At 45.9% G+C, this 24,405-nt stretch overlaps 1 protein-coding gene across 1 annotated transcript in view; it reads right to left on the bottom strand.

Annotated features, from left to right (window-relative positions):
• LOC135217559 (transmembrane anterior posterior transformation protein 1 homolog) overlaps nucleotides 1–24,405 on the bottom strand; it is a 279,484-nt gene that overhangs the window by 174,367 nt on the left and 80,712 nt on the right. The window contains exons 5-6 of the mRNA XM_064253524.1: nucleotides 22,252–22,495; nucleotides 10,381–10,569 (exon numbers count right to left, since the gene is read on the bottom strand). Coding sequence (XP_064109594.1) covers nucleotides 10,381–10,569; nucleotides 22,252–22,495 — 433 coding nt within the window. The remainder of the gene's footprint in view (nucleotides 1–10,380; nucleotides 10,570–22,251; nucleotides 22,496–24,405) is intronic.

The raw sequence follows: 24,405 nt of genomic DNA, 5'->3' as shown, positions 1-24,405 counted from the left end.
ACAGAAGAAAATCAGCAATCTGACTCACAGAGGTAGTGGTTGAGGACACTTTGTGTCGTTTACACCAAGATCTAAAAACTTCCCACTTCGATTGGTAGACTCTCTGAGAAGATATCCTCCTCGCTCTTGCGATTGCTCTAGCCGCTTGAGCAGAAAAGCCTTTCGCTCTGACAAGCTTCTCGATAGTCTGAATGCAGTCAGTTGTAGCGCGAGGGGGTTTTGATGATACCTCTTGAAGTGGGGCTGTTTGAGAAGCTTTGGACTTGGAGGAAGACTTCTTGGAAAGTCCACTAGCATCTCCACTACCTCTGTGAACCATTCTCTTGCTGGCCAGAAAGGCGCTATCAGGGTCATTCTCCCTGTTTCGAGAAGGGCGAACTTCTTGATGACCAGATTGATGATCTTGAACGGGGGAAACGCATAAGTACCCATCCCTGTCCAGTCCATCAAGAAGGCGTCCACTGCTATTGCTTCCCCGTCCGGTACCAGGGAGCAGTAGTTGGGGATTCTCTTGTTCTGGTTGGAGGCGAAGAGATCTATCGATGGCCTCCCCCATAACTTCCACAGTTCCTGGCAAACTTGAAGATCGAGGGTCCACTCTGTGGACAGAACTTGCCTTTACTGCTGAGCATGTTCTGCCCTCACATTCTTCTGTCCCTGTACAAATCTCGTTAAAAGATTTACCCCATTCTCCTTCGTCCACAGAAGGAGCTCCCTTGCTGTTTCGTATAGGGACAGAGAATGAGTTCCTCCTTGCTTTCTTATGTACGCCAGGGCTGTGGTGTTGTCCGGGTTGACCTCTACTACCTTCCCTGAGACCGCTTCTTTGAAGGCTTTTAAACCTAATAGGATGGCCATCAATTCTTTCCTGTTGATGTGCCATCCTTTCTGTTGCACTTCCCAAGAGCCCGATGCCTCTTTGCTCCCCAGTGTTGCTCCCCAACCTGACTCTGAAGCGTCTGAGAACAACACTAGGTCTGGGTTCTTCTTGTACAAGGATATTCCTTCCCCCAACTTTGCGGGATCCAGCCACCAACTCAACTGTCTTTTGAAGTCTGCTGGAATGGGAAAGGAAATGGAGTCCTCCTGATTTCTCCTGTCCCATACTCTTGAAAGAAAGTGTTGCAGAGGTCTGAGGTGCAACCTTCCCAGGGAGACAAACTGTTCGAGCGAGGAGAGGGTGCCCAGCAAACTCATCCACTCCTTCACCAAGCACTTCTCTCTCCCTAGGAATTGCTGCACTTTCTCGAGGCACTTGTTCTGCCTCTCTTGAGAAGGAAAAGCCCGAAAACGAGCTGAGTCCAGAACTATCCCCAAATAGAGAATTGTCTGATTCGGTTCGATCTGGGACTTCTCCTTGTTGATGATGAGTCCCAGTTCCTGGGTCATCAGAAACGTCTTTCTTAAGTCCTTCAGACACTTGTTCTTCGATTGTGACCTTATCAGCCAGTCGTCTAGGTATAGGGATACCCTTATCCCTTCTTGATGAAGCCAAGCCGCTACGTTCGACATTACCCTGGTGAAGACTTGAGGGGCTGTACTGAGGCCGAAACAAAGGGCTCTGAACTGGAAACACCTGTTCTGAACCATGAATCTTAGGAATTTCCTTGAAGTCGGGTGGATGGGGATATGAAAATAGGCGTCTTGCAAATTCAGGGACACCATCCAGTCTCCTGGACGGACTACTGCCAGCACAGACTGAGTCGTTTCCATAGTAAATTTGGTCTTCTCTACAAAGACGTTCAGTGCGCTGACATCTAGAACGGGTCTCCATCCCCCCCAAGTTCTTGGGTACTAGAAACAAGCGATTGTAAAAGCCTGGGGATTCTAGCTGCAGAACAGGTTCTATGGCTCCCTTTCCCAGCATCTGGTCTACTAGATCCAGGAGAGCCTCTTGTTTCGCAATGTGCGAGTATTGAGCCACTAAGGCTCTTGGTGTTCTCAAAAGAGGAGGCTTTTCCAAGAAAGGGATCTTGTAACCCTTCCTGACGACTGAGAGGGACCAGGTATCCGCCCCCCTCCTTTTCCAGGTCTGCCAAAAACTTGACAGCCTTGCTCCTACTGCTGTGTGGAGGACTTGTGACTCACTTCCTAGCACGGGATCTAAACGATCTCCTGCTTGTCCGTCTGCCTGTCTCCTGTCTTCTTCCTCTGAAATCTGTTCTGGTCGGAGCTCTACCTCGAAAGGGCTGCAAAACCTTCTTTTCCTCTCTCTTTGTTGATGCCTGACTGCCCGGTAGACCCTTTCTTACGGAGCGAGTTAGAAGATCTTGGGTGGCCTTCTGCGTTAGGGAATGTGTAATATCCCTAACCAGTGATTGAGGAAAAAGATGTTCCGAGAAAGGGGCATAAAGGAGTTCGGCCTTCTGCGCGATCGTAACTCCTTTGGTGGCGAAGGAGCATAACAGCGCTCTTTTCTTCAAAACCCCCGCCGTAAACAGGGAAGCCATCTCGTTTGCTTCATCCCTCAGTGCCTTATCCATACAGGCCATAATACTAGTTAAATCCTCCATTCCTGTGGCCTGTATGTGTTCTGCTTTCCTGACCAGCGCTCCCAGGGCCCAGTCCAAGAAGCTGAATACTTCGAACGATCGAAATATCCCTTTAATGAAGTGGTCTAACTCCGTCATGGACCACATCACTTTCGAGGAATTGAGGGCATGTCTCCTTGAAGAATCTACAATACCGGAGAAGTCCCCCTGGGAGGAGGCAGGTACTCCCAGGCCAAGAGCTTCTCCAGTCTCGTACCACATTCCCATCTTAGACGCCAGCTTAGCCGGAGGAAAGGAAAAGGTGGTTTTCACAGCTTGTCTTCGTTCCTTCAACCAGTCTCCGATTCTTGCCATCGCCTTCTTTGCCGATATAGACAACTTCATCTTGATGAAGGCTGACTGTTTTTGCGACTTTCTTCTGAACTGTGACTGAGGAGAACGGGGAGCCGCTGGTTTAAATTCCTGTCCATACAGCTCAAGGAGGGAGCGAGAAAGAACTTTATAGTCTGCAGCCGCATTAGAAGGTTTATCCTCATCTTCCGAAATTTCTTCCAATTCCAGACTTCCTTCTATCTCCTTATCCCTATGGGTAGAAGGAACAAAATCGGAAGGTCCTTGTTGATCCAAGATGCCGTGTGCACCTTCATCAAACTCTTCCTGATGAACACTTGTGTCAGGAGAAAATTTTTGATCTTCAGATGCATCCTGGCGTCGTGAACTGGAAGCGTCCTGACGTCGAGAGGCCAAAGCGTCCTGGCGGCGAAAGGCTGGTAAATCCTGAGGCCGATCCCTTGCTGCATCTTTGCATCGAGCACTATATGTTTCTCGACATCGGGAGCTGGATACGTCCTTCCTTCGAGAGCTGGATGCGTTCTTTGCTAGAGCACTGTGAGCGTCCTTTCGTCTCGAGATGCATGGGTCCTGGCGCCGCCGGCTGGCTGCGTCCTGGCGTCGAGAACTGGATGTGTACCTGGTCGACCGACGGAGATGGTTTTGGTCCTGAGGACGAGTACTGGATGCGTCCTGACGTGCAACACTGGATGCGTCCTGTCCGCGAGCGCTGTATGCTTCTTGTTTGCGACGCTGCATGCGTCCTGCCGACCCACTTGGAGTCGTTCCCGTTGTTGCGCAGACTGTCGGGAATGAGCGCTGCCTTTCTCCTGGCGAGGAGACCTGAAGGTGTCGTCGTGCCGAGCTACCAAGTCCGTATCTCGGCGTCTAGGGGAAGGAGAGGAGAGGCGACGAGAGCTAGATTTAACGTGGCGCCGAGAATCGGGAGAAGTAACCTGAATGGAGCCAGACACCTCACGTTGCCGAGAGAGGGAAGGTTTAGCAGGAGAAGAGTATCGTAACCTCCTGACATCACGAGGACGGAGCTGTTCAAAGTCTTGAAAAGGTGTTTCCTCCCTTGATCTCTTCACTGGCAGCCTGTCAGGAGGAGGGCAGTTAAAAGCTTCTACTAGCAAAGTCAACTGCTCTTGCATGACCGCCATGAACGATCTCGCTACCGTTGCTGGGTCCTGCGGTTCCGAAGGGGACGGGCGTCGAGCTATGCTGGAAGACGGAGAAGGTTCTCTAGAGAATTCCCCGTAACCTGAAGGAAGAGGAGATCTCTCATGCCTCCATGCGTCCTGCGGAGAATCCTCTCTAGTTCTCGTCCTTTTCGCAGGCGATGCGTCCAAGCTGTCGTCAGAAGGAAACGGTTCCAGGCTACTCCATCTACTCGAATGGGGCGAACGAAACAGAGTTAGATCAGGATGCTGCTTCCAACTTCTCTTGAGCTGTCTCGACTCCTCATACTGCCATCTGCCTCTAGGAGAGGGGCTCGGAGAAGACACTACCACTTCCGACACGCCTTTTCTGTGGCGGTCATAAGCAGCCTGGGAAAACGCAACAGGACTGCTTGAGGCGACGGCTGACCGAGGATCAGTTCCTCTCACCCCCTTACGGTCATCGACGTACCTTCTCCCCTGGCCCTGGGAGCTTGGTAGAGGTCTAGACCTAGGGGCATGACAGGATCGATCAGTCGCCACCTCCACTGCACTTTCACAAGCACTATCACTTATTTCACCTTCACTCTTACCTTGTTTTAAGGCTGCAAGTTGCTCCTTAAGAATTTGCATCTCAGCCGCCATCTTGATGTACTGAGGGTCATCCAAAGTAGCTACAGGTCCTGCTACAGGAGAAGGAGCTACTACCTCAGGAGCAGGTTCTAATAATACAGGGGTTAAGGGAATAGAAAGGTCTATGCTAGCTTCACTTCCAGACCTAGATTTAGATTTAGATTTAGAAGCCCTCCTGACTTTATCTAATTCCAATCTACGCACATAGCGTTTCATATCCAACCATTGTTTCTCATCCAAACCCTCGCATTCTTTACATCTTTTATCCAAGGCACATTCAAAACCCCTACACCCCAAACAAACAGTGTGAGGATCGACCGAAGCCTTCGGCAATCTCACCTTACAATCCTCATTCACACACACTCGAAACTGTTTCTGAGACATCTCAAATCAAAGAATAATCCAAAGAATAATCCAAAATCAAGCCAAAAGCGATTGCCAATCCACAGAATACGTCACCAATTTAGTAGAAATACAGCAACACAGGGAAGCGAGCAAAAAACCCGATGGCGGACTAGCAACGATGTTGACAGTCCAACCGGCAGAGATGATCTGAGGAATAGAAAATGGGTTGTTAACCACCTAACCGGACACCTACCACTCGGCGGTTGCCGCGAGTTTTGAAAAATCTGCTGAACCGATAGAGACTATAGCTATATATATATAACTGCCAGGTAAGTTCTATTCATAAAATGTTTCTTTTGGGACCTGATCCTCCCTAACGAGAGCCGACTCCGTAAGTCGGACATAGCTAATGAAAGGGGGCTGTAAACCTGCAGGGAAAAACTCGAAGTCCTCGAGTCTCCGAGTTCCACAACCCTCTATCGTCAACATTCCGTTCACAAACAGAGCGTAGTTCGCTACCCTCCAAGGATTACTTGGATGAAACGGAGGGCGAGTGGAACCATCCGGCATAATCTGGCCTTGCACTAGGTTACTAGGGTAGGCCGGACCTGCTGCACCCTGGTGAAGGCCCGCAATTAGGGACTCCTGAATGCCTAGTCTTTTGAGAACCTCCTCATACCTTGCCGTAACCGTGTTCACTAAACTTCCTAGAGTACTGACCTGTTTTAATATATTGGTGTTGAACATATCTTGACCAACGGAGGAGGAATCCTCCTTCTCCTTTGGTACCTTATTAGCTAACAGGCCCTTAGAAGTTGATGGTATGGGGCTTGAAGGGGAATGGTAAAATTTCCCCTCCTGTGACCTTGGTTTTGAGGATTTTGATAGGGACTTCTGTCTGGGTTTGTGGCCTCGGGTATGGGATGCCAGGGCGCTTTTAGGAAGACTATCATATGTTGTTTTGGTAATTGAAGCCCTTTTTTTGCAGTCTTTTAGACCGTGGTTTACCTTTTAGTTTAGGTATCGCCGAGAAGGATTCCGACCTAGAAGGACGCAATCCCCCGGTGAAACTTTGAAAAGAATTAGAAGAAGGAGTGGAAGAGTCAGAAGTGCTCAAGGAATGACCCTGAGGACTTAAAAGGCTAGCCTCATTAACACTCTTACCAATACCCATATCAGATGCCATGGGCACATGCTCCGTATCCGGAACTGGTACCCCTTCTAACACAATCTGCGGTAAAACATCCTCCTGTTGGTGAGATACCGCTTCTTGAATTGATTCAATGATTGTTGCTGCAACCTTTGGGTCCACATAGCCTGTAGTTTTCCCCGCCGGGAAGATAAAAGCAGCCATGTCTTGGGAAAGGATGTAAGGTTTCGCCTTCCCAACGTTCCGCCCAAAGCCCCCCACCCATACCTTGAGGGTAGAGAGAGCAGCATCTCTGACGGACTGCTCCGCCTGTAAGAGAAGAAATACGTTAACCGTGAACTTAACTTACTATACTATAAATTACGCTAATGTTATAAATTTAGTAAGTACAATATCATACCATTTTCGTAGAAATGATCACTTTAAAGCCATATGTAAGGAGAAGGGGTAATTTACAGCAGAAGTAACCCGTTCTACCAAGTCGTAGCAAGCAAAACAGTTCTCATGATGCCACACTACTGAATCTTCTATCAGCACGGCACAGGGGGCGTGGCCTGGCAAACGTCATGCCCGCAAGGGTCTTGGAGTACAGCATTACAGCCGGCAACCAGACATTGGGTGGCCTGTAAATATAATGATACATGAGTACCACTGCAATAACGGTATGAAAAGTTCATGGTAACATTATATTATGCCGGAGTAGCCCGGACTAAAATGATATTCCCAACCCGGGAACCCATGCTAAGAACCATATAAATCAACCCGGAACCGATGTAGCCGGGAGGCGTATACATTCCGGGTATCCCGAAGCCTCCAACTGTAGCTACCCGATCAGGGAGACTACAAGTAAAAGGTACCAGCAAAGGGCCATCCCGGGACGGACGGATGAACCCGAAGGCTCCATGCATAAAAAACAATAATTAAAATAACAAAACTACTCATCTCCGCCAACGGAGGTATAACCTTCCGTAAAACATAACCCCCGTGTGATTGCCGGAGAGGCCGGAATCCTGACCCACCATACGCGGGGAGGGAATGTTCTAAGGCGGGAGGGTGAGCAAACCCCGTGAGCCGAGAGGAGACGAGTACGCCTGAGCCAGGACGACCGAGGTTGGGCAAGCGGGACTCCTCCCCCCGACTCTGGGGCGAGGACGGCTGAGAAGCGACACCCACCAACTGAAGGCCTGTGTAGGCCCCCCCACCCCTCCCCAACAGAACTCGGGTTGGTCGTCAGCGACAACCTGAGCGAGCAAAGCACCCACCTTGGAGGGGGGGCCCATTGAGGGGAGGGAAGGTAGGTCGGATGGGGTGACGATTCTGTGACCCAGCGGCTCCCCGCGATTACTGGACCGCGAGGAAGGCGAAGGGGTGGCCTAGGTCGTAGGCTAGCCGACCGCACACCCAAAAAAAAACATACAAAAAGTAACAATATATAAAAGTAAGACAAAATCATGCGCTAACACGGGGGAAAGGAAAACGAACAAAAGGGGAGAGAAATGAATCCTAAATCGCATAACAAACAGGCAGGGCCACCCGATAAGGATGGCCCTGACAGTGATACACCCGAACTAACCTATTGCCGTAACGATATAAAGATACCATTGGGTAGACGGCCAGGGTAGGTATGAAACAAAATAAAACTAACGTTACAGAAAATACGTAACAACAAAGACATGCACGAAAAATATAACGGTGGGTACCGAAGAGGCACGAAACAAAGATACGTGCTCGAAAGGAAATCCCCGTACTAACTCACGAAAAATAATAAAAACTAAAATGAAAAATGAAAAATATACACAAGATCGACAATACTGCAAAGCAAATGAAAACACTTCATACTGATAAAGTACTCGGTTCACTAGGCATGGAAGACCACGTGAAACAGATACGACACAAAGGGGTACGCCGAAATGGCGGCTCACAGCCGCTACTGCATATGGCGATGCCTCGAAATATCCTAAATAAAAAGGACCACGAAGGTCAAAAGCACTCCCTAAATAGTGTCGAACATAAAACCAGTACTAACTTGATGCAGAAGGAGATTGACGATCCATAACGCAAAAACACAAGCAAAAAAGCAGAAAATACGAGAGCGCAAAAAATGCGTGCAGCTCACGAAAGGCTATCTAAAGGAGTGACGTCACTGACGCTACCTACGCGGTAGCAGGAAGTGAGCCGTAGCACGGCTACCCTTTTCTAAAGGGTTTTGATGTGGAAAAGGCTTATTGGAGAGGTTGCTGTGGTAGTGTATTTCACTCGCCCCAGATTCATACCGACACCTTTTAATAAAAGTGAGCGAGTCAGAATATTCTGACATGTCCAATTTAGCCGTTCTCTGGTATTATAGCAATATTTTACCTTAGAAATAGCGCTAAAGGAACGTATTTCACGGAGCGACACGGCCGAGCCCAGAAAATACAATTTCTCTCTCTTTCTCTCTAACTTACATGTTTATTTGTTTTGTGGTAGTATAAATAAATGATTTACTTAATAAATAATTTTTAAATATTAATAAGATTAATAAAAGAAATAGCAATTCCCAGACTTTCCCAGTATTTTTATCAACTTTGAGAAAAGAGGGCGGGGAGTAAATGACAGTTTGATATATTATTGGTGGAGGGGGAAGGAGGGGAGGGAGTTGGAGTTAAGGAGTTACAGTGGTCCCCCTATTTCACAGGGGATGTGTACCAGACCCCCACGAATAGTTGAAATCCCTATAAAATCTCTTAAAACAGCCTATTTTTTTTTTAACTCAAGAAAAACCAACTAAAAATTTTTATACGGAGAACGCAACTACCGGGTCCACTGTATTCTCTCTCTCTCTCTCTCTCTCTCATTATTATTATCTCTGTCTCAGAAATAATTCATTATTTCACTCTTGATGGTCAGATATATAATGTTGCCATTCAATGGTCTCTCTCTCTCTCTCTGTGTTACTGGCTGTACGTAAATATTTTTAATGGTAAAATATTTAAGATGACTTTGAAATTATACTAATATTATAATCTCAAAGATTAATACAGTAATAGGATAGCAATTTAAGGTATATTTGAGGTAGGATGTTATTTAAGGTATACATTTGGTATCTGAACTTTCAAGATAGGCAGTTATGAGCGATTTTTGAGGAGGCTCTAACTATTCACAGGGGTTCTGGTACGCATCCCCTGCAAATACGGGGGGAACAACGTACAATTGGTGAGTATAGCGCCGATATGATTCATCAGGAGTCAAGTTCAGGGATATTGTTGCTTTAAAATTTATTTATTACACAAAGTAAATAAATATATCAAGGTACAAGTTAATGTTGGGTTTAGTCAAATTCTTGTAGTGGTGAACATTTTTCTCGGTATCATCTGAATATGATCACGGCAGTGGGTCGGAGTAGATTGTAGATGCTGTCAGGGTCTACTCAATATGTATATGTATAGTGGTAGATATGCAAGGGGTCAACTAATCACTGATTTTTCATTGGTTGGTGGTGCAGTGCGTTCTTGGTCGGAGAAAGTTTCTTTCAAGATACTTCTCGTCGTTGAAGGTCGCGCTGTTGTAACCTGGCAGACTGTCAAGGCTGGGGAATGATGTCCATGACTTTGCATGATGTTGTGTGATGTCACAGCAGCTCGAACTGTCATTGGCTGCTGTCATGGGGGGTGGGGGGGGGGGGGGGGGGGGGTCGCACAGTCTGGTATTATTTATAGGTATTATTATTTATATATTCATACGTCTTCTGTAAGTTGGTGAGGCCATAAGTAAACAATATGATGAGGCACATGCACATAGGCACTTCTTGCAGGTTTAGCATCTGCTGAGGACAAGAGAAAGTGCCCTCTTATCCTGAGGCCACTAATACCTTATCACGTGTTACAACGTTCATAATTATGAAACAATACCCGGCCATAAAACCAGCTATAAGAGAATTCTTTGACATTAGTCTGGTCACCATAGAGCTCTAGATAGACCATGGAAAAGGTAACTCATTGAGGACAGGACAGCAACTAAAATAACAAAAAAAAGGGTATACAACATGATTGTACATTTGAGAAAGAGAATTTGGTCATATCCCCAATGAAAAGGCATCCTTCCTTCCTTCTTGGATACAAAATTCTTTAGTCTTAAGAATTTTCAAGTACCAGTAACATAATAGAACCAGGTTCTAGTAAGGCAATGATTTGTATTATATAAAAATACATTAAATATGTGTTTTAGAACTCACATAAAAACTTTACTTTTAGAGCTCAACCTGTTTTACTTTAACAAACTCTTTCCTCACCTATCAGCAATCTCAAGCATGTTGAAGAATAAGTACAACTTTATTGTAGACTGAGTCTTGATTATATGGTAGCAAACAGAGGTATCGATGTAGCCAATTAAATAACAACATATCAAAACCATGAGCCCTTTCAGCAAGTCAACAATTTCAGCTGGTTTGAGAATTCGTCTATTTTTATTAAAAAAAATTCTGAAATAGAAAAAGAACCATTTAGACAATGTTTGCATGACATAAGAACTTGAACTCACTAAACTAAAATGCAACAATTTTTAACACCAACGTAAAATAAGAACTTTTTCAAAATTTTAAACTTTTACTAACTTTCACAAAAAAATGTAAGTACCAATACGACAATTTTTTAAAGTAAATTGTATTTTTCCTAACTATACAAACCCGATGTCCTTTACATTAGAAATTATTGGATCTTTTTGAATGAGTGTGGAATCGTAACTCACACAAAAAAAGGCTAGGAAGAATCTTACGAGTCAAAGGAAGTAGGGCAAAGACCCAAAAAGGGTTTGTCTTATTGCCAGTCTCTCTTTCCTCCCCCTTCCTAGAGGAAGGAGTGGGATTGCTTCTATGATTCTATGAAGAAATATAGAAGTGTAGTTTTGAGTACTATTCTCTGTCCGAAAGAAGAGAAGTAGAGGATGTGGAAGGAGGAGGAGAAGGAGGAGAGCAGGCCAGTCACTCATAATCCCTCTCACTTCCAGAACCACACCTTAGGCAGGATGCTACCTGTCCTGCTAAAGGAGCAAGGTAAGAAAACACACTTGTTGAGCAGCCACCACATGTCCAAGGAAAAAAGGTTTCAAGGACTTGTGGGCAACACCTGAAGGTATAAGACATAAATGTGGTCCAATGAGACCACGTTTCTGTATCCAACCGACAGATTCCTCTGGAATGCGAGGGATGGAATCAGCCACTGATTTTGTGAGCTCTCAGGTGATGTGGTCACCTGCTGCAGAGAACATCCTCCTGATCAGCACACAAAACCAGGAGAAAGACATGTCCTTAGCCACTTCTTCCTTGGGTGAGCTGATACAACTGACAAGTCATTGACATCGATGTTAGGAAAGTCAAGTCTTTTTCGGAAAGTACAGCAGCATGCTAACAGGACAACGTAACGATTAATCTGGATCATCGATTACAAAGTCCAAGGAGTAGGGGGGTCATGATGGACTCGACCCTGGTAAAAAATACTAAAGGATTCAACATCTGAGATGGAGTCAAGATATCGATCCTCTATCTTGAAGGTTGACATCAAAGAAGGTCCATAAAGATTGTCTATCCTCTTTGCCAAGGTTGGAGTGAGACCAGATGCAGTCTTAAGAGACAGATTTCTGTCTGATAATTCTTTCAAGGGAACATGCAGAGAACGAGACAGGAAACGAAAGTCAAATGCCACCCAGGGACCTGGGGTCCCAAGGGTGGCAAGACAGAATGAGGTTTCTCATCAGTAGCTAATTCTCGACCGAGGAGAAACCAGGCTACTTTCATGTGAATGACTAGGCCAAATGTGGGCCTACGTCTTTCAGAACTGAATTGGTAAGAGGCATCTCTCAGCAGAAAGCGACGAGGAAGTTTGTGATCTTCTGAAGGGCAGCTCCGACCACAGACAGAATCCCATTGACACCTACTAGAGAGGATGGCTCCAGTCTCTGGAATACTACAAAGGACTGAAGGAGTTATCCAGGTATTTCCATTGCCACCAGTCTTTAGTTGTGAAGACACAGTTAACTGTACTGCTTGAGGAACCTTTCCTGTGTTGCTGACACCGAAGGTTGGGTCAATGAAAAACTCTTCTCTGTACCTCGAAAGCACAGCTAGCAGATCAGGCAAAAGGTGAAGTCTTACAGCATTCATTTTCAATTCAGGATAAACAATGTTTGGTGAACACCTTGTGAATTAAAAAAGTACAGAGAGAAGACAAAAACTAATAAAAAAGGTCATCATGAGTCATCACAGTAGTCCATGGGTCAGGTGCAATGAAGCCGAAGCCCTACAGACTTCTGTTGTACTGGGCAGTAAACAGAAAGATGATAGAGAATCTTCCAGATGACCAATCTCTCTGTCAAAGATTGAGTGAAGGAGGCACACTGGCTGCCTGCCAATACATTCCACCTGGAAATGTGTTTGGCTGATAAAGAGTTATCTAGTGCACTACAGTTACACCCGAAACCCTTGCAATGTCAACCAAAACAGGAGGGAAATGAGACCCTCTTGTTCAGTGATAAATACCACTACCGTGGTGTTGTTGCTTAAAACCAAATCCTGAAACTCTTGGAAGGCTCAAATGGCTGCCTTTAGTTCCAGGATTTTGATGAGAAGGTACTTAATAGTCTCATTTGAGCACCGTGAAGACAATGGTCCTACAGGTACGTGCCTATTATTCAGTCAGTGCATCTGGGAACAGAAACATGTTGCGATGAAAATATGCAAGCATATTCAAAGGCTCCTGTCGATTGAGCACCAGCTAAATCCTTCCTCATCATTCAAAAGAGGAAAGCGAAGGTGAAGCTGTCCGGAGGGGAGGCTTCCAAGGCAACAACAGGATACTGAAGACGACTAGCTTTAGCCGAAATGGCTCTTCGCATAACAAGAACACAGAAGAGACGGAACGGAATTCTAAGGAAGATGGCTGAGACCTGAAGAAAGCAGGTACTTCTCCTGAAGGATACATAATACCTATGTCATTCTTAAGTCTATAGACTTGACAGACAACCCTTCTTCAAAGCACCAGCAGTAGGAGAATGCCAGTTATGAATGTTCTTTCCTAACCCCTTTCTTCTGCCTTCTTCCCAACTGGAAAGAAGGTTGAAAGTGACATATATGTGCACTTTCTCAGAAGGGAAAGAGGAAGGCTGGCTATTTCCGCTATCGTCCTTCGAAGCCTGAGACTTCTTAAGGGCCAAGGAAGAGCTGGCCCGACCCTAAGGGTCTTGGTCATTGCCTGGAGGACAAGGCAGATGCCCTGGCACGTTCCTTGACTATCATGGTATCCACCGCTCTCTAGAAGAGAGAGGCAGAACTGAATAAAGGTCCATTCCTAAGGGTCGAGACGACTTCAGGACTTACAAAAATGGAGATCCGAATTTGGTTATGTCCCTTTTCTTAGCTAGGGGGAAAAACAACTCCCCCAACCAGTCTCCAGAGGGCAGAATCCTCTCCAGGAATGGTCGCATGCACGGAGATAAAACCTAAAGGAGTAGAGGATCACAGACTCATAGGAGACTGCCTGGAGGAAAACCATAGCAGTGTCCTCCAGGCTTGCTATCTCGTTGCAAGAGGAGATATCCTTCTTGGCAAGGAGAAACAGCCTGAGATCCAAGTCCAGGTGAAGCAGAGACAGGATAATCTGCAGCTGGCAAAAAACCTCTCCGAGATATAAAAGAATCGCTCTTGTTGCGGCAGTGGAGGGGGAGAGGGCTTGACTGGGTATCTCAAAAATCCAAAATGAACTCCTTGTCCAGAGAAAAGGTATTCATCAAGTCAATAGCGCCCTCACAAGCAAGGAATGCGGCGCCCTACACAACCCTTCTTTCTGCTGGGAGAGCAAGGGCTTCGAGCAGTAAGATTATTCACAGGGGAAGCCAATGTCCTATCCTCGAGATCATTGTGCTGACGAATCAGCGCAAAGATCTCTGCTAAATGAAATTCAAGGTATTCGAATCCCGAAGAGAACCCTCAAGGTTTTCCAGGGCACAAAATTCCTGATTTTCTCTCCTTGAAGGGAGGCTCGAAAGGACCCAAGGAAACTTTCCTAGACTACTTGGGTGTGTGATGAGACGATCCAAGGATTAATCCCGAGATTCTAGGCCTTGTAGCCGAATTCCGAAAAAGAGATAAACTCATTGGAATTCTCTCTGTCTGCCGAAATGCTCTAGTCTCCTTTGAGGCCGAAGCCCCTCCAGAAGAGAGCCTAAAGAGGGATTTTATGTCTGCTATCCCATGTATTCAGACCCTAAGGTCCAAGACACAATGGATGGGATCTGACAAAGCAGAGCTGGTAAGTGACGTCAAAACACCTGACATGTCATGCACCTAATCTTGTTCTGTGCCTAAACCAGACCGAAGAGCAAACCCTCTGGCACTGGCTTGGAAAGCACTTGAGATTCTGCAGAATCCTTGGCACTCAAAACTTGCTAGTCAAATGCTTGCAATTCCAAGGGATCCAAGTGCCTGGCAAAACTCATGAATCTTGTAAGAATGATCATCAGAAGTGGTATCTTCTTAGCTTCCTAAGACACTGAGAAGGGACATGCACACCACCAGTCTTAGACCCAGACTTCTAAAACTGGGAATGAGAACGTGGCCTCAAGCGATCATGCCCTCGACACTCCCGAAATGCAAGACTCTACAGGAGAATGTGAATCAGCTCCCAACCTACAAGCAGGAAGAGCCAATGCAAGAACCATACCTCTTCAAAGAGAAGCAGTCCCTTAGATGTCCCGTAGGACTTCTGAAGGGAATCTCCTCCCTGCTTCTCCAGGTGCTGTCAAGACTGCGGCACCAGGTCCTCAATCAGAGACAGGCACCCAACTGGCCCCTGGCCGAGCACTGGTGCAGTACTGGAAGGGAGAGCCAAGGCACCTACATGTCTTAGCTCTTTCCTTCTCCCTGTGCCTGAACAGGACGGTGAGAGGTCTCTCCGACATCAGTTCAGGATGCTCGAGACTCCGTAGACTCTAGCACTAGTAGTGTCTCAGCTAGCTGAGACCCCAAGATCCCGACACAGCACCAGCTTAGAAGCAGACTTCTTAGAACTGGCAATGGGAGCACAAACTGAAGTCTGTGCGCCCGACGGCTTCCGAAAAGCAAGACCCTGTGACGCATGTGATTCGGTTCCCAAGCCCAAAGGCCGGGAAGAGCCGACCAGAGAACCCACTGCCTCCTCAAAAGGACGCAGCCCCGTGAAGGGACTTCTAAGCATGGGAGAAGCAGCCTTATTCTTCCTAGCCTGATGAGAAGGGAGAAGGCAGCAGAAGACGCAGACGAGAATGAGTTTGAAGAAGGAGCTCATCTCACAGGACTTCTTCCTCGAACTCATCTCCAACATTTTCTACAGGACGAAAATTGGGAAACACAAGCATCGCCAGACCAGTTAGGGCAGGAAACACAACAGGAACAGCCTGAGCGACACACACATAAGGAGTAACAACAGGAGTGACCAGGGCAGCTGCAGCAGAACATCATACAGGAGCAGCCCAGCCAGCAAGAGCTCCAGGAACATCAATAACAGCAAGAGCAGAGATCAGGGCAGCTGGAGCAGGAGGTATAGCAGGAGCTGCCCAGTGTGTGACTGATCATCAAGGGAACAGGAGCAGTGAAGACACAAAAGGCATAGCCAAAGTAGATTGACCACAGATACAACAAAGCAGTGCCACAGTATGCAGGAGTGCCATAGTTGAAAATCCTAAAGGAAAGGAAACGTACCAATGATAATCAAGCCATCTGATTCTGCACCTAAAATGGTTACTGTCAACCTGAAGAACAAAGCAAAAATGATTAGTAGAGAAGGACCCCTCTCGCTCTGAGGATAATTGCCCTACAAAACAGGAGGAGGCCCTTATGAAGAGGTCACCGAGCCCTACGCCCCCACCTGGGGAAATCTTCACCCAGGAGTGAAGGCCATAAGGAAAGATTACCAGGAGAGAGAAACGAGGATGAAGGGTCAGCTACCAAGGGTGCTGTCAGAAGTGATAAACTTTTTGACGAGGCTTGGCAACCTTCTTCCGAAGTTTCCTCCCAACAAACTCGCCCACAGCACAGGCAGCAAAGAGCAACACTCAGAAAAATCACAGATGATATACTGTCATGGCCTTACAATCAGAGGGCGTGAGGATGAATGATCGGGGAGTGAATGTTACGCCCTTGGCCGCCAACCACGAGACGCACACTGGGGGAAGATGGTCTACGTAACACAAATCATGGGTTTGTATATTAATAAATATCGAACAAGCTATAAATGTACGTACAGTACACACAAAAAGTAAGAAAAGATCCCACCAGGGAAAAATTAGTTTAACAACAGTCAGGCAAAGAGTTCATGAAAACATGTCTGCATTGCATGATGGCCAAAAGTAACCTGGAATGTTTACACCGGGCAGGCAAGTATTCTCACCTACTGGACAGTAGTTACTGCCTGCCTAACCACTTGTTCAAGAGTTTAACAGCCATTTTCCACTTCCCCAAAGGTAATTCCTAATGTAAAGGACAGATGGTTTATATATTGTGTAGGAACAAGTATGGTTTTTTTTACAAGTACTAAATATAATATGACGTTATGATATAACAAAGTTTCATGTATACTTACCTGGCAGGTATATATATAGCTATATCCTCTGTCGCACTGGCAGAATTTTCAAAACTTGCGGCAACCGCTAGATCACTGGTAGTTCAGGTGATCGCCACCCCGTTTCCGTGGTGCTGGCGCTCAGAACCATTCCCATTTTCATCAGATTTTCTCTGAACCCTGTCTCCTGAGGGGAGGCGGGTGGGAATTTAAATATATATACCTGCCAGGTAAGTATACATGAAACTTTGTTATATCAAAATAACGTCATTTTCATGTATGACACTTACCTGGCAGGTATATATATAGCTGATTGACACATTTGGGGTGGGTCAAAGACAGCAACATCGTCAGAGTTTAAAACTTAACATAAATTTTAAAATACTCTTAGGTTCCTTACCTGCTAAGGTAGCTGACTTCATAGGTCCTGCCTCTTAGCCTGCTAAACCTTAGTAGCTCTCAACTAGGCTGTGACCTGAGTGTTGAAGAAGCTATCAAAAGGGTCTGACAACTGGACGAGACCAATTTGTTGACAGGAAACCCTAGCCCTCTCTCACCACGGGCATTCATGCTAGGAAATGTTAGTCCACCTGAACCACACACACACATTATCCCTAACAAACTACACTTCATAAACTGAAGAGGGAATAAACCCTCTCAGACAACCATAAAAACACTACAAAATAACTAAAATATCCTAGCATGTTAGTAATTTATGGGGTGGCAACTCCTTTGCCCAATACTGCACCTGAGGATACGTAAGGGCCCAACGTTTGACAGTTGCCAAAAGTTGTTTTGACGTTTCTGAGATAATGAGAGGCAAAAACTGAGTTAGTCCTCCAAAATGTCGTTTCAATAATATCCTTGAGGGCCATATTTTTCTTGAACACCAAGGACATCGCTACCGCTCTCACTTCGTGCGCCTTAACCTTAAGCAGGCCAAAGCTCTCTTCCTCGCATAGCATATGTGATTCCTTAATTAGCTCCCTTAGGAAGAAAGCGATAGCATTTTTAGTCATGGCTCTGCTGGGGTCCTTCACAGAGCACCAAAGTGATTCTGAAGTCCCTCTAATACTCCTAGTTCTCTCTAGATAATGGCGCAAAGCCCTTACTGGACAGAGAACTCTTTCTTGTTCTTGTCCCACAAGATCTGACAGACCCATAATCTCAAAAGACCTTGGCCAAGGATGAGATGGATTTTCGTTCTTGGCCAAGAAGTCTTCCTGAAAAAAGCATACTGCCTTGTCATGTTTCCAGCCGACATGTTTACTAAGGGCTTGCAGTTCACTAACTCTTTTCGCTGTGGCCAAGGCCACCAAAAATATCGTCTTTTTTGAGACATCTCTTAAAGAAGCTTGACCCATCGGTTCAAACTTATTAGTTCCTAGAAATTTCAGAACTATATCTAGGTTCCAAGAAGGAGTCGCATAACGATGTTCCTTCCTTGTTTCAAAGGACCTTATGAGATCTCTCAGATCCAAATTGTTGGTAATGTCTAAGCCTCTATGTCTAAAAACTGAGGCTAATATACTTCTGTATCCTTTGACTGTCTGAGTAGATAACCCTGCTCCCTCCTTCAAATACAGAAGAAAATCCGCAATTTGGGTCACAGAGGTACTGGAAGAAGAAACCTTTCGACTCTTACACCACTTACGAAAGGTCTCCCACTTCGCCTGGTACACCTTGATTGTTGAGGATCTTCTTGCTCTGGCCACAGCTTTCGCCGCTTCTTTAGAAAACCCCCCTCGCTCTGACAAGTCTTTCGATAGTCTGAACGCAGTCAGACCCAGAGCGAGGGTGTTCTTGTGATACCTGTTGAAGTGAGGCTGTTTGAGTAGATCTACTCTTGCTGGAAGTGTTCTTGGTGTGTTGACTGTCCATTCCAGTACCTCTGTGAACCAATCTTGGGCCGGCCAGTAGGGGGCTATGGGCGTCAGTCTCGTCCTTTGACTCTCCCTGAACTTCTTCATAACCTTTCCTAGAATTTTGAACGGGGGAAAGGCGTACGCATCTAGGCCCGTCCAATCTAGAAGGAAGGCATCTACTGCGACTGCTTGACGGTCTGGGACTGGAGAGCAGTACGTCGGTAACCTCTTCGTAGTTGCGGTCGCAAATAGGTCCACCACTGGACGACCCCATAATTCCCACAGGCTCTGGCATACTTCTAGATGAAGGGTCCACTCTGTAGACAGCAGTTGACCTTCTCTGCTCAACAGATCCGCTCTCACATTCTTCTCCCCTTGAATGAACCTGGTGAGCAGGGTGACGTTCTCCTTCTCTGCCCACAGAAGGACTTCTTCCGCTAACTTGCACAGCGAGACTGAATGAGTTCCTCCTTGCTTCCGAATGTATGCCAGAGCTGTGGTATTGTCTGCGTTGACCTGCACAACCTTGTTGCGGATCAACGCCTTGAACGCTTTCAAAGCCAAGAAAATCGCCATCAGTTCCTTCCTGTTTATATGCCAAGCTGCTTCCTCCTTGCTCCAAAGACCTGACACTTCTTGAGGGCCTAGAGTCGCTCCCCAGCCTGCATCCGACGCGTCTGAAAATAATACAAGGTCTGGGTTCTTCTGCTGCAGCGACGTCCCTTCTGCTAACTTTCCTGGAGTTAGCCACCATTGCAATTCCTCCTTGATCTTGTAAGGAATCCGAAACAAGAAGGAATCCGGTTGCGATTTTCTTGGCCAGACTTCGTTCAGGAAGATCTATAAGGGTCTCATGCGAAGCCTTCCAAGAGAAACGAACCGCTACAGCGACGAGAGAGTCCCCAATAAGCTCATCCACTCTCGTGCTGAGCATTGGTCTTTCTCTAGGAAGGCTTGGACTTTCCGAAGGCACTGAACTTGCCTGTCGGGGGATGGAAAAGCCCGAAAAGTCACTGAGGAAATCAGAATCCCCAAATAAACTAGCTCCTGTTTGGGGATCAGATTCGACTTGTCTAAGTTCACCATCAGACCCAATTCGCTTGTCAATTCCAACGTTACTTCTAAGTCCTCCAGACACTGTTGTCTTGATTGGGATTTTACAAGCCAGTCGTCTACATAGAGCGAGACCCTGATCCCTAGTAGATGCAGCCACTTTGCCACGTTTGACGTCACTCTCGTGAACACCTGAGGAGCCGTGCAAAGTCCGTAGCAAAGAGCTTTGAACTGAAAGACCCTGTTCTGGCTCACAAACCTTAAATACTTTCTGGATCCATGATGAATGGGGATGTGGAAATACACGTCTTGAAGGTCCAGGGTAACCATCCAGTCCCCTGGACGTACTGCTGCCAGTACTGATTCGCTCGTTTCCATGGTGAATTTTGTTTTTTCCACAAATAAATTGAGATGACTTACATCCAGCACTGGTCTCCATCCTCCCGAGGCTTTCGCTACCAAGAAAAGCCTGTTGTAGAATCCTGGGGATGAGTAATCCAGAACATGTTCTATTGCTCCTTTCCTGATCATGGAGAGGACTTGCTCCTGCAGGGCCTCTTCTTTCTCTGGATCGCTGTAATGGGCCCCAAGGTCCCTCGGGGATGTAGAAAGAGGAGGCTTCTTCAGGAAGGGGATCTTGTAACCTTCCCTGGCTATCGTGACGACCCAAGGGTCCACTCCCTTGTTTTGCCAAACTTCCCAAAACTTCTGGAGTATGGCCCCAACTGATGACTGGAGGACTTGCGCTTCATTGTTTGTTAGAGGGCTTCGACCCTCTTTAGGGAAGAGCCCTTTTACCTCTAAAGGAGGGGGCGAGAAAAAGTTTTGCCTCAAAAGGGCTGTTGAGGCTGTCTTGATTCCTTAGGCGTCTTCTTAACCACTTTAGGGGGCAAATATTTCCTTACAGACGAAGTCAAAAGGTCCTGAGTCGCCTTCTGAGTCAAAGATAATGAGATGTCCTTGATCAAATCTGAAGGAAAAAGCTGATCTGAGAGAGGGGCGAAAACCAACTCCGATTTCTGTGCGTTAGAAACGCCCTTTGCTGCAAAGGAGCATAGGAGGAACCTCTTCTTCAACACTCCTGCCGTAAAGAGTGACGCTAATTCGTTCGCCCCATCTCTCAGGGCTTTGTCCATGCAGGACATAATGCTGCTTGGCAGTTGAGAAGCGGACGATTCCTTGTCTTCCAATGTGTGAGCCAGCGCTCCCAAGGACCAGTCAAGAAAGTTAAACACTTCAAAAGTCCGGAAAATGCCCTTCAGAAGATGATCCAGCTCTGAAGAGGTCCACCAAACCTTGGCCGCGTGCAGAGCATGTCTGCGGGAGCTGTCTACAATGCTGGAAAAGTCCCCCTGGGAGGAGGCAGGAACTCCCAGGTTGAGACTTTCCCCTGTTGCATACCAGACCCCAGACTTCGAGGCTAACTTTGCTGGCGGAAAGGAGAAAGAAGTCTTCCCTGCTTCCCTCTTTTCCTTCAACCAGGAGTTAATCCTTTGAAGGGCTTTCTTAGCAGTAATAGAAAGAGTCATCTTCTAAAACGATGATTTCTTGGGGTTTTTGTTTCTTGAAAACTGCGAAAGGGGTGACAACGGAGCTGAGGGCTGAAACTCCCCTTCGAAGATAGACAGGAGACAATCAGTCAACCTTTTATAATCAGAAGAAGGAGCTTCAACATCTTTCTCCTCTTCAGAAGCTAATTCCTCAACGTCTTCTTCCGCTGACGAAATCTCCTGTAAGCCGACGTCTTTATCAAGAATACCCTCAGCGTATGGATCCAAAACTTGTTTATCAAGCGAATGTTTCCTCTTGTCATGACGAAAGTCTTCTCCGAAGAGTCGAGAGGAAGACAGGTTAACGTCCTGCTGCCTGCGTCCTGCGTCCATCGCTTGCGCTGCGTCCACCGTACGTCTATCCGGCTTGTTCTTGCGTCCTGCGTCCTGCTAAACTGAGCGCTCGTCCGTCTTAGTCGGTACCGTGCGTCCTGTCCGAGAAACCGAAGGATGATGAGGAGGAGGCAAACTCTGATCAAGCGTCCTCTTGGAGGACTTAACGGGGAGAAACGCGTTCTTACGTCTCGAGGAAGGCTGATCCATTGCTTCCCAAGACTTAACCAGGTCGGATAATTTAACTTGCATCTCTCTGAGAAAGTCTCTAGTGTCTGTCTCCTGACGGATCACACGCAAAGGCGGAGAGCAAAGTCGTGAAGCACTCATACGATGAGGAGACTGGACTTGCGGTCTGCGAGACGGAGAAAATACAGGAGAAAGAACCCAGGAAGCAGAAGGATAGTCCCTCTCAGGAGAACAGCCTGCCATCGAACGTCTTGCGTCCTCCCTTGAACGAACCGTTCTTCTTCTTTTAACAGGAATATCTTCCTCATCCGCACTAGATGAAAAATTCTCGGGGCTACTCCATCTCTCTTGCGCGTAGCCGAGTTCGTCCTGAGATGAGGCTGGTCTGTGCGTCCTCTTGAGTGGACGCGATACGTCCGCATAACGCCGATACTTGCCTGACGCAGAGCTATCGGAAGACGAAAAACACTTCCCAGTGACGCCTTTTCTATGGCGCACTGCTGCAGCCTGGGACGCAACAGGACTGCCTGAAGGGACGACTGATCGTATGGGGACCCCGCTCGCCTCCCTTCGACTGTCGACATACCTTCTCCCTTGGGTCTGGGAGCTTGGTAGAGGTCTAGGGCTACGAGCACAAGAGAGACGATCAGCCGCCCCCTCCACTACACTGTCACACACATCAAAATCACCCACTTTATCAGTAAGACGCTGAATTTGATCACCCATAGACGCTAGGGCAGCAAACACTTGAACATAATGTGAGTCCTTCGCATCCTCAGAAACAGCAGCGGGAGCAGGAGAAACCTGAGGGGAAGGTGCTACAACTTCTACTTGGGAAGGAGGTGGAGAAATAGTCACTGAATCATTCAAGGCCTTACTAGAAGAGCCTGACCTCTCACTCCGAGATACAGATCTCCTAACTCGATCCTTCTCCAATCTCTCCACATATTTTGTGAGTCTTCCACTCCTTTTCATTCAAACTCTCACACTCATTACACCTATTGTCCCAAGTACACACACACTCTCTACATTTCTTACAACACCGTGTGAGGGTCTACCGAAGCTTTCGGTAGCCTCACCTTACATCTTTCTTTCACACACACTCTAAAGATAACACCAGAATCAGACATTGTAAGAGAAATCCAAAGCGATTGCCAATGTAACTTTCCAATACGATACCAAAAATCCGTCCAAAATAGTGAAAAGTCTGCAACGAGTTTGAAATCCTAGCAGGGAACCCTCAACGATGTTGACGGTTCGGCTGGCAGAGAAAATCTGATGAACATGGGAATGGTTCTGAGCGCCAGCGCCACGGAAACAGGGTGGCGATCACCTGAACTACCAGTGATCTAGCAGTTGTTGCGAGTTTTGAAAATTCTGCCAGTGCGACAGAGGATATAGCTATATATATACCTGCCAGGTAAGTGTCATACATGAAATTGTAAATACTTAACAGTGTTAAAACAAATTTACACAAACTTGCAAATACACAATGAGGTAGGCAATATATAAGTGAAATAACAATGACAGGAGCACATGCAGTGGTCATTATAGCACATACTTACTATGAGATTAACCTATACATACTGGAATCACCAGTTCACTTACTCCACTACTGGAACTACAGGCATTCTGTCTATTAGTTAGCATCTTTTTTGTCAAATAAATTTTTGCATTATTTCTTCACAGTTCTGCAATCTGCTAATGTCTGCAATGGCAGACACTTTGTGTAACCGTCAACTTTTAACAACTTTTAATTAAATGTTTCATACATAATGGATTTCTCAATTTGTTGTTTAAAAATTTATAAATTTAAATTTTAGTTACTTTATTCATGTTCCTCTTTAGAGAAGAAAAACATTTAATAGATTTTATTTTGTTACTATTGGCCATTTTACATACTATTGGTGTTGTATAGCTGTTGAAAGTATTTATCTTTTGCAGTGACAAACTACGATACAGCGATACAAACCTGATGGGTACAGACACAGGGTTGGCTGAGCATGTGTAGACAGTAGTGTGCAATATGCTGTATTATTGGTACTCATGCACAAATTTATATATATTTGCTATTATTGTTTATTTTATAATTCAAATTTTTTTTACTTACTGATATTAAGCATTTTTTATTTATTAATTTCAGGATGAGGGGCAGTACTGAAGTTTTATTGCTTAAGCTTTCCTGTTGCTATCCATATGACTCCATAGGGTAGTAAAAGTAGACACTGTGATGGAACCTCTTTTCCCAATACGTACATTACCACTGTTCATTCTATTCCCTATTCACTCCCCATTTTACAAACTAACATGTGTGGTAAACATATACAACATATACACAGAGTACTCAGTGAAACCTTAATCCACTACCTGGTCCTATGTTTAGGTCTGCACATTTATGATTCCTTTGCTGCTTTCCATCAAGGGGAGTATTTGATGTACGTATACTATTATGACTTTCCTTTCTAGGTATTTCCTCTGTTTCATTAATTTGTAAAATAGTTTTTTGTTAAGAGTGAAAAAAATTGCAAGTGTTATTTTACATATGCCTGACCAATTCACTGGGTAAGGGAAGAAAGCATAACCTCATCTCCTGGAATTATGTTAGAAATGGTGATTCCTTTCACAGAATGATGGGAAATATTTAAGGCTCAAGAAAATGAAAAATGGGACTAGTGAACCTCAAGATGAAGCATTAAAATTAATCATTAGTCTAATGTATATAATGGCCAATAGTACAGGA

The sequence above is a fragment of the Macrobrachium nipponense genome, chromosome 7 (assembly GCF_015104395.2).
Source record: "Macrobrachium nipponense isolate FS-2020 chromosome 7, ASM1510439v2, whole genome shotgun sequence".
Classification (NCBI taxonomy): Eukaryota; Metazoa; Arthropoda; class Malacostraca; order Decapoda; family Palaemonidae; genus Macrobrachium; species Macrobrachium nipponense.
Note: the sequence above shows the minus strand (reverse complement) of the source record. Positions and strands in the feature narration are given on the sequence as shown.